General features: G+C 43.2%; 1 protein-coding gene across 1 annotated transcript; it reads right to left on the bottom strand.

Moving 5' to 3' along the window:
- Window positions 1-3,473: 3,473 nt before the first annotated feature.
- Window positions 3,474-5,443, bottom strand: junbb (JunB proto-oncogene, AP-1 transcription factor subunit b). The gene has a single exon (XM_042086136.1). The coding sequence runs from the start codon at window positions 4,936-4,938 to the stop codon at window positions 3,955-3,957; it is 984 nt and encodes a 327-aa protein (XP_041942070.1). The 5' UTR covers window positions 4,939-5,443; the 3' UTR covers window positions 3,474-3,954.
- Between the last annotated feature and the right edge of the window lie 5,651 nt (window positions 5,444-11,094).

The raw sequence follows: 11,094 nt of genomic DNA, 5'->3' as shown, positions 1-11,094 counted from the left end.
GAAAAAACAAAATCAGTGTTTTCAAAACTCCGTGTACATCTGGTGGTCACTGTATTCTTCTTTGCTTTTTTTCTTGTTTGCTGTAAAATACTGTATTCGCAACAGCAAATTATTTGGGAAAAATCACTATTTTTGGTTTCAATATTGCTTGCATTTTTACTGTGTATTTCAACTTATCTTTGTTGATACCGTAACTTTTACTCTTGTATGGAAATACATATAGAAAGCATAAGACAGAAGAGCTTTAGGTTTTGATGTCATGTCAAATGTCATATTATGACAAACGTGTTTGTAATGTGAGGCGAATGTTTGCTTTAAAGATGTGTTTTTGACATTTTGACTCTTGACTCTTTGACACAGAGTTTTGAAAATGTGTGTAAACAATTGTAAAAAACTGTATACACTTTTGTCATAATATGACATTTTGGATACATCATGTACACACTTTTGCTCAAAACCTAAAGCTCTTCTGTCTTTAATAGGCTTTATATTTCCAAGAGTGAAAGTTATGATATCTACACAGAGAAGTTGAAATATACAGTAAAAAATGCAAGCAATATTAAAAAACAAAAATAGTGATTTTCCCCAAATAATTTGCTGTTGTGAATACAGCATTTTACAGCCAGCAAGAAAGAGCTGATTTTGCCTTAGATGGAAATGACTGACTACTATCAAATTACTTTGCTTTTTCCAAAGAAAAAAGTGTGTGTGTGTGTGTGTGTCTGTATCTGTGTGTGTGTGTGTGTGTGTGTGTGTGTGTGTGTGTGTGTGTGTGTGTGTGTGTGTGTTGTGTGTGTGTGTGTGTGTTGGGGGGGGGGGGGTATGTATTCATATGTCTATAGACAAATGTATTGAGCTAATGGTAAGCTGGGGAGAAACAAAAATAGAGAGAAAAAAGACAAGTTTTACATAAAGTCGAACTTTTGTAGAACATTGCTGTACGCTAAAGTCCGATTACTGTAATTTTCCTTTCAAAGTGTCTGCATTGGTTCTGAACATTTCAAACGGAAATCCTCTAGGAGCAGATTGAAAGGGTCCATACCTACATATAGAGTATACCTATTCATAGGCAATGATTGGATGGTGTTCAGTAAAGTAATGAGTGTTTACACATGTGAAGAGAGAGAGTGAAGCACTGGTGATTTAGTGTGGCATTTTGATGGGTTGTGTTTGAAAAACGAAATCAAGTTACTTCCTGTTAGATTTTTGTGTGTTAAGTAGAAATTGTTTTGCAAAATATGTTTTAGTAAATTGAAAACTGAGTCAAACATTGAGAATTAGTGTATGATTTTGCAGATTTGGTGTGGGGTTATGATGTTTGGAAGATATGTTTAGAAAATTGTGTGACAAGCAAAGATTTAGTGTGTAAGCAGTTGAAAAAAACTGGTAATAGGTAGGCCTATTGTTCACATGAAAATGCCAAAATCATCAGCCGAAAAGACCACAAGAGGGCACTGTTGGCTTTTGGAACTAAATTATGGGACATAGTCATTTCCATGCAGCAACATAAACCAAAATGTATGAGGCAGTTTACAGTAGGCTATAACCTTAATATGAATACGTGAAGTGCTGAATGTTTTTAATGACTTGACACCACCTTGCCTCATTTTATAGCAACGATACTGTGAGGACAACATCGATTTTTTCGCTTTGTTTTGGTGTTAGATTAAGCTTCTCCTAAAATAAGTAGGAAATTGTTTGGGAAAACTTTATAATCACTCTAGGATATTCATCTTGCTTATTTTTTATTACACATTACCAATAGCCTAACACATCCAGCGTTTGTAATAAATCAATCAAAGGCTACGAAACACCAAATGCTATTCACCTTTGTGGGTGAATGGAATGATGGTGTGGGTGAGCAGGAGGGGGAAAGAGCCCACCATAATATTCAAGCGTCACTGCTAGCATCACAGATTTTCCCAATCCCACGTACAGTAGGCCTACACGCAGACAGAGCCCTGTTTAGCTGAAAAAGCCTAAGGGCGTCCTACGCTTTTGTGCGCCTAAAAAGTCCTAGGGCCTACATGATGGGTCCAAAAGAGACGTGTGTGACATCCTTTCTATCGTTTCTATCACATAATTTCTTCATAATGTCTTTACAAAATAGTATTGTCCATTAGGGAGGAAATGATAGAATATGGTCGCTTTGGCGAAGAGATATGTTCACTCATCTGTAACACTGTCAATGTAATTGTCTCTTGAAGACAGAAATATTGGGTGATGAAAAAACTTGAAAATTGGAGATGAAAAAACAAACAGCCTTGAGAGGGAAGAGGGTGTGGGTGGAATTAATATTTTCCCTAACGTCGTCCAAAATGGGCCTTCGTGGAAAGTACATTGAAGAGAGGTACCTTTAAACTCTCCAAAACAAGGTATCTAGAGTAGGCAAAACTACAATTTTTCGAAGGGGTCCTTTGATGTGGCTGTCTTTGATGTTCGTCTCATGTCAGACATGTCATCGCCGACGAGGGGGGGGGGAAGAAACACACACAAAAACACGAGTTAGTAGACTAATAAGTGGTTAAGGACATACGGGGTCTGAGGCATCTTCTCTGCAATGCCCTTCTGCCAACCCACCCGCCTACGCCCACGCACCGCCCACGCCTCTGAAATTCCCTAGGTCTCTGTCATTTCCCCCATGTGCAGTTTTTCTTTAATGAGATTCGGACCTAATTATGCCTACTTGGTCGAAAACACAGCTTTATGCTGCCTTAAACACAGCCCCCCTTTGCAAAATGCTGAATTGATATTTACAACAACACAAATGCTGAGATAATGATTTATGCCGTTCATTCTTTCAACCTTTAAAAAAACATAATCTTCCAAGAAGTTAGATGAGGTTGGAAATAAAATAGGTTAAGACTACGCTGCCATGGATGGAACGACTTGTCAGTTTATGAATATATTAATGAGGTATTTTGGCTGCTACCATGATAATTAGCTATAACTAGGCTAGCCCAGTCTTCTTGGAGGTTTTTGATTTTAGATGTCTCCGAGTTACTTGAGTGGGATTTCTAAAAAGGTCATCAATAGTCAAATAGCTCATTTGCTTATCTCCACTTCTTGATGGGCTACTTGGAAAAGGAAATGAACTGAGATAGTTGGCTGTGGTTCAAAGAAAGCATACTGAACTGTGACGTAAAAGGCATAAATTACCATATAAGGACAGTCAGCCACCGCAAGGGAAAGACCTGACGCGCTTTAGGTTTTTGAGGTACAGAGGCTATCCAGCTATCCCTCTCATGACTTTCATTTGGCCATTAAGAACTATCTCACAACATGTCATATGAAAATAATGTGAAAGTGGAGTTTCATGTCATCTAAATATGAAATCTTAGGGTACCCCTAGTGGCAACCTTTCTCTCAGAAAAAAATGTAGGCTATGAACTGTGATTACATAAGAGACGGAAGTAGCCTTGTAGGCTAGGGAATTCATGTATATGTATAAAGAAATACAGAGAGAATAGAGATCAGTTTTATGTCAAATTTTACTTAAATAAACAGCGCACAAACATCAATAAAAAACGTAAACATATGACATTGTTAAAGTTTGTCAGGATCAACCTGACGAACAAAAATAATTTACACATTTCATAATGCAGTATTGCATGACAGTATCATTTGCTTTTGTGACATACAAATAGTCCCATTTGATCTAGACACACTAGATGATCAACATAGGCTATATGTGCCGACCGGTTCGCCACTTGTTCATCCGAGGTAGCCTATGCGTTGTCCCATTCTTGTGCTACAGCTAGACCATTACACAGCCACAGCTGTTCCTCTCGCCATGGTCCCGTTAACGGCGCGCAGCACCGACGTACCATTTCTCACAGTCCCACATTTAGGTTATTTTAGGTCTGTCGACATAGACGTCAGAACAACTAAAATAGGTAGGCCTTTACCAGTCTTATACCTCCAGTGTTGATTCTTCTTGGCCCTTTTTGTCAACTAAAACGCCTCCATTTTGCTTGTCAACATAAGCTGACAGCCGCTGCTTACATGTCTCAGGACTTTCTGCTTGAGTTGGGCGACTTGTTCCCGCAACACCGAGGCCGTACTGGACAGTCCTGCGTTGTCTGACTTCAGCCCTTTCACTTTCTCCTCCAATCGGGCGATGCGTTCCAGCTTGCGCCGCCGGCACTTGGTCGCTGCCAATCGGTTTCTCAGCCTCTTCCTCTCTGCCTTTATCCTTTCCTGGTTTTCCATGTCGATCGGGGACATGGGTGGAGAGCAGTCGCTGCTGTGCATGTCAGGCACGGTCTGAGGCTCTTCTTTCAAAGCCAGGAGACGCTGTGGATGCAGTCCAGCTGCTTGAAGAGAATGCGGGAACGGGTGCGAGGCGTGTGTGGAAGCGTCTTGGTGGTGGTTTTGGTGAGGGTGCGGCGGCAGGTAGCTGATTGTTGTGGAGGGATAGCTGGATGAGGAAGAGAGGCTTCCGCCGGGACAATAGGTGTTGAGTGTTGTGTATATGGGAGGCTCGGGCTGCAGGGAGGAGCCGAACACGGGGGCTGCCGCGGAACACGTCGTCACACCACCGGCTCCAATAGACACGTTGGGCGGGGGCATCTGGTTCATCTTGTGAAGATCGTCTAGGGCTTTGACGAAACCCTCCGCGAAGCCCTCCTGTTCGTCGGTGATGCCTCTGCCGTAGAGGTACTGGCCTGGGGTAGGGGTTGTGATGACACCGTTGCCGTTTTGGATGATCAACCTCTCGAGTTCCGGAGAGGCGAGCTTGAGCGAACCGATGTCATGGTTTGAAGCTTGGTAGAGGTCCGCGTCAGCTCGTAGTTTTAGGTTCCTATAAGGTTCAGTGAAATTGACATTCATATTCTCCTTTGGTAGTTTGTAGTCGTGCAATGCAGCATCTGAATGGCCGTAAGACAAGAGAAAAGAGTCGTCGTGATAAAACAGCTGCTCCATTTTTGTAGACATAGAGTCGTTGATGGTGAATTCGCTTAACACTTCGATAGAAAGTCAATGTAGTAACCTATTGAATGAACAAGACACCTTCGTTGACAGGGTGCATTGATTTCCCAACAGAAAAGTCTATAATGTCTGTCCACTCACTGCAGTGTCAATTGTCTCCTTGAAGGATGCCTGCAGGTAAAATCAGTTGTGGTCCAAGCTGACAGTCCGTGCGCTGACAGGCTACAAAAGGTCCAAATAGTATAAAAACCACAAACGAACCCAGTTGATGTATTAGACTTTCCTGGATAACTTCTTGTGTCGGTCTTTGTCAAAACAAATCTCGTTGTACAGGCTGAGAATGTGTTCAGCGCCTGTTAGACTTTCACTCTAGTGTGCGTTCTGTCGAATTTGGGACTTAGCCGCCACAGGCCAGTTTATATACAGTTCTACACACTTGCAACCAATACGCAGCCAGCGATCGGTGATTGGTTGGGAAGTGTTGAGACTCTGCTTGGTGTATCCGCCCCTGACAACGGAACGTCACACATGTGACGTCATTGCCGGGAACTCATGGATAGTAAACAAGCCCCTGGGCAAGAGGAGGCGAGAGAGAGAAGCTGTATCAAGTGATAGTGCACCGAGCGAAGAATTAATAGTTACAAAAATATATGCAATTAGAAATAAGCTCAGTCGATGCTGCAAATGGTGTTTTTGTATTTTTCAGTTATTCGAATAGGCTATTATTAGCAGTAGGCCTAAGAGTAAAGCGACGTGCAAAAACTGGCTTGTCTGACTTGACGCATAGACAAGCGTAACGCGATGGTTATAGACTAAATACTCAGAAGTACTTAATATAAAAATAATTGAACGTGTAATTTAATAGCCAATTAGTAGCATTTTATTTGCCATTATCTCATGGCAAAAATCTTATGTCAGTAAAATGCGTTGTTAGTTATCCAATTTTGGCACAATTAGATATATTTTAATAGAAACTCAGAATGTCCTATGTTGAGATTTTTTGTTGAATTGGCAGCAAACACAAACTCAGTTGTAGCATACATTTCGAACTGTTTTGTGGGGCTTCTACCCGGCATCTTCTTCAGGAAGTTTACAGCCCATAAATGGGCATGCACGTCCGCTTCGTTTCCTCTTCACAAAAAAAGGAAAAGGCTGCCATATAGACCCGCCCACATTGTAAATATGCGGAGCAGCTCTCTGTCGGGACAAGTGAAGGAGCGAAACATATTTGTGTGTCAATATACAGTAGATTGTGCAGTTTATAGATGCTGCCGTATTTTATACAACATTTCGGAAATATTTTCAACTCCAGTGTTAATTCATTGGTCAAACATTGAATGACCAGCATCCAAAAATCCATTTTTAATTTGAATAACTGCTACTGAGTAAGGTCCAGTAAAATTGTTTTTCATGTTGTAGTGAGACAACCGTTAGACCCAAAAGAACTAAGAATTACAGATTCAATTGGAAGGATGTATAACAATAAAAGTATATTTAGCACATACTGAGTTGTGTTAGATGGAGGTGTCTGCTTAATTGATTAATATAACTTCACTCACTGCCAAAATGTTTCTTCAAACTTAGCATAACGTCAGTCAGAAGTAGAGCAGATATTACTAAATACATCAGTGGTATAGTCTGCATGTCAGTTTTGGTATTGCTTCTCTTTGTGAATGTAATAACAACATATTCTCATTCATCACGATGTAGTTTACAACACACAAATAACATGTTTGTTCATATGTCCCAATAGTATCTGATGGTTAAAACATGTTTACCCCATAAGCACTACAAGGGGCACAGCAGTTACTGGCACCAGGCAGCACTCACCCATGTAGTCTATTCTCTCCCCCCTGGAGCCCTGGTGTGGTGGTTTTGACTTGTAGCACATGAATGTTTAACAGTGTGGCTGCCGTGTTTGAGACATTTGGCACCCGTGTGCTCCGCCGTCCAGTGCAGCGCATGTTTACCGTAACACTCAGCCCTGTGGGCAGAGTGCCCACGGGGCACTGGCAAAGCTCATTCGTGAAACAACGGTAAATAGCACACAGATGGAGAAACTGTGGTGTGTGTGTGTGTGTGTGTGTGTGTGTGTGTGTGTGTGTGTGTGTCTGTCTGCTTTTGTGAGACTGTCCATGCGTGGGTGTTTGCATGAGAAGCATTTCGTCACGGTCAGTTGATCTTATTTCCATAATGAGGGCAGAACTCTCTTTTTAATGTGTGTATCCTCATTAATTATCTTAATAATGACCTCTTTATGGATCTGACACTTTTCCATTGGATTCTCACTCACTTGCATTTGTCAGATTAGAGCTATGGATCACAAATCAGATTATCTGTCAATAACAGTTTGTAAAATGAAAAGTCATTGTATTGTTTTGTATTTATAATAGAGTTCAGGCTCTGCCATTTACCCAGGAGTTTATCCTTACAAAGATGTAGTCCTCCTTTTATTTGCGCAGTGTTTATGTGTGTCTAGAGGCTGGATTGTATGTGAATTTCCATGAGAAATTGTTTGAACATGATTGATGGAGTAGTTTGGATCTCCTTTTCGCCACGGCTTGGTTAATATGGCTCACTGCCAAGACGAGCAACGTTACCTGCTTCCCGGGAAGGACATGCCTTTGGGGGTAGAACACATTTACGGTAACCTGCATGCTGTGTGTGTGTGTGTGTGTGTGTGTGTGTGTGTATATTTGGTTTCTGTCACAGAACTTGGATGTTCGTGGTGGTGTGTATCTTGGTTTTATTTGCATAGATGGGTTGACATTGCAAAAAGTTGAAAAGTTACTCTGTTTGTAAACTTTGTTTTGGGTTGTGAAAACTCATAGTATGCAGTTATGCAATTTGTGAGTAATGTCTTCTATGACATCTATGGTTGTCACACTTTAAAAAATACTCTTGTTAACCTATTCATAAAAGGTGATTTTCGTTCAGGTGTTTAAAAAAGTGTTTTCCAGAGAGTTAGGTTGCCAAGCAATGTTTAGAGACCTCTAGCAAGCACAGATGGAGAATGTATGTAAGTGCCTATTGTTGTCATTGGGATAAAAATGTCGGTATGTATTTTAGAAAGCTTCCTGTCACTTGTTTTCCATTATTATCAGCGTAAGAGGGCAAGAATATGGCAGTCCTGGAAATTCCACTGTTTTGTTTCCCACAGCCCTTGCAAACAGTGCTGTCTTAGCCACCAGTCCATGCCGGCAGTCTGGCTCTCCCTCCACCTCGACAGTCCCGCTGTTGTCCTCCCAGCACCTTTAGACAGCCTCTCCATTGTTACGTTCTGGTGGCTTCGGCAGACAGCTGTCTTATTGTCCATCTCCCGAGCGGCGGAGTCGGCTCTGAGCAGCGCTGAGACTCTCCCCATTGGCCGCTCGGCCCCTGTGACTCACCCAGGCTGGAGGAGCCCATGCCAATCTGAGGTCAAAGTGCCCCTCGAGATAGAGAGAGAGAGAGAGAGAGAGGAGCCCTTGCACCACCCGTCTTTCAGCTGCCTTTCAAACACTCCAAAGGCTTCTCCCCAGTCAGTTAAGACAGAGGACTTGGGAAGAGAGAAAAGGCCAGGGAGACAAGGGTGCACACAGCACAGGCAAGCATGGACGAACAAGAGCCCTTAATAGGCACAGCAGAGATGCCACTCTGTTGGGGACACAATGGAGGCTCTTGTGCGGTCACTGTGCGGTGCAGTGGTCAGTGTGGGAGCCATAAATAGCCCCATCCGTCATCTCCACATGATACTAATGGTGTTTGTCCCAGGTCCTGACTCGGGCCCACGTCCCCCACAACCCCCCTGTGTTTATTGCGTAATTAGCATCGAGCTAAAGGTGATTGATTGTCGCGTAGTCGCACAGTGGTAGATAACACTAGGCCCTCCTCACACAAGCGCCTTGTCTCCAGACCGTTAATCCCCTGGCCGGCTTTTAATGCCAGGTCAGCATTGTGGCCCTTGTATTCTAATTGATTTATGGCTGATGACTTGAGGGGAAAATCAGACCCTTTATAATGAATGTAGCTGATTGTTGAGAATTCTCGATAGTTGAGGTTCACTCGTATTCTGCTGATACCTTCATTTCGTTCTGAGACGTAGAGAAACGTTGGCAAGTAATTATTTTATCCTTGCGGGTCACAAGTCACTTTGAGTTTGTTTCAACGTCACGTCCACATCTTTGGACAAGATGGCTTCCGGGGACCAGAGCCCACAGAGTGTGCTGTTACACATTACACTAGAAGACACTTAAAGCCTCTAGTAAGACATATTTGTCCCAGGGGAGTTCCTTAGTTTCTAGTGTGCAAACACACTGACATAGTAGAGGAGTGTGCTACAGCCCCCCCCACCTCTCCCTGTCAGGGAATATGAGTGATCCTCATCCCCCTTTTCTCCAGTCATCATGTCCTGGGCCTTCCGGGGATTGGGAGAGGATGACTAAAGAGGCCCCGTTAGTCAGCCATAAGTGTAGGTCACTCAGGTCAACTGGCTCACACAACTACAGGTTGTTTTGTGTACTTCTACTGGGTGGACATAGGCGTCACAGTCCAGAGACACTGAACACATACAGGCTCCTGCTGGCTGGGAGCAGCCCAGCATCTACCAGGAAATTACCTGCTGTTGCAGCCTATAGGTTACGTATGCTATATAGTGATGTTAGATGCCAATTACAATACAGTATACTTATGTAGTTATATAGTATTGTTATAGCAAGTATAGTATAATTAAATAGTGTAGTTATACCAAAATGAAGAGGTACATAGGAGAGAGGCACTCTACCTCTCTCTGTCTGTCTCTATGTACCCTTACTTCTAAATATGGACATCACGAATCATCATCTGTATTCCCCACTGTGACTTCCACTTTGCTGATCTTGCTGGTCTTGATTTTTCTGCTCTTCAGGGCCAGTTTCTGATTTCCTCTGAGCAGATCCAGTCACCCCACTGTCTGGATCCACATCTGGGTGATAGTCTTGTTTTTGTCTGTAGAAAACAGAGCTTCTGGTTTTTATTGAGAGGTTTAATGTGATCAGATTGCCACCTCACCATCACCATATGGATCTTATAAAGGCCTGAGTTTACAGTGGCATTAATCATGGCTGTGGGGGTGTAATTGTCCTAACCCACCCCCACACTTGCCCTCCTCCAGGCTTTCTGCTTACATCGGCACTCTTCACCGGGACTAGGCCATCAAATACAGGCAAGTCACAGGCCTGTTTGGCATATCAGATGACCATGACCTTACTTTTGGTCACACTTTCTTTTCTGCTGTTTATTTGACAGCCAGGCATCACGCTTTAATGGCCAACCCAGGCCTGACTTTGGGCTCTGGGAGTGTCTCTCGTCTGTTTCCTGGTTGTAACCTCTGTATAGCAAAGGGAATGATAGCGGAGACCCAGCGGTTGCCATGGAAACCATATCAGTTTGTTGATATCCTGGGGATCCCCTATGCCTGAGAAGTCTCAGCTGGAAGGGTCACGACCCCCTCACTCGAGACGGTGATAAAGAGCTGACTAAGTGGCGACTCACTCTATTGCTCGGCGGAGCAGCGTACACATCGGTCGCACAAACATAAATATTACGCCTCTCTGGAGGACCTGCCAAGGGCTGGGTGGGGTGCTGGATTGTGAAACACCTCGAGCAGAGCGAAACAAGCTGACGGAGACGCAGTGCAAAAAAAGCAACAAAAAAAAAACAGATGTTTCCATAAAGGGTATTGTCAGGGAGAGAGTGGGCAACAATTCTGAGTGTCTATTCTTAAACACACAATGGTTTTGTTTCCTCTCTATCAGACTGTCAGGAGTTGAGGTTTGTCCTCAGTGGCATTTTGTGCAAGAGCCCCAGATAGTGTTGAGTGATGTCATGAACTGTGCCTCGTGATGGGACGCGGTCTCAGAGCTCTGCGTGTCTAAGACATGTCCTGACAGCTCCTTCCCCTAGAGTAGTAATGGTGGGTGTACCAACATTTAACAACAGCGTTCATCAGTACATCAACACCCTAGCCTGCGGCTACACTCCCTAACACACACGTGCTGATATACGCAAATGTCTGTGTAGATTTGTAAAGGTGCACACACACACACACACACACACACACACATACACACACACACACACACAAACAAACACACACACAAACACACACACACACACACACACACACACAAACACACACACACA

Source organism: Alosa sapidissima, chromosome 3, assembly GCF_018492685.1.
Source record: "Alosa sapidissima isolate fAloSap1 chromosome 3, fAloSap1.pri, whole genome shotgun sequence".
Classification (NCBI taxonomy): Eukaryota; Metazoa; Chordata; class Actinopteri; order Clupeiformes; family Clupeidae; genus Alosa; species Alosa sapidissima.
This window is presented reverse-complemented; position numbering and strand designations above follow the sequence as displayed.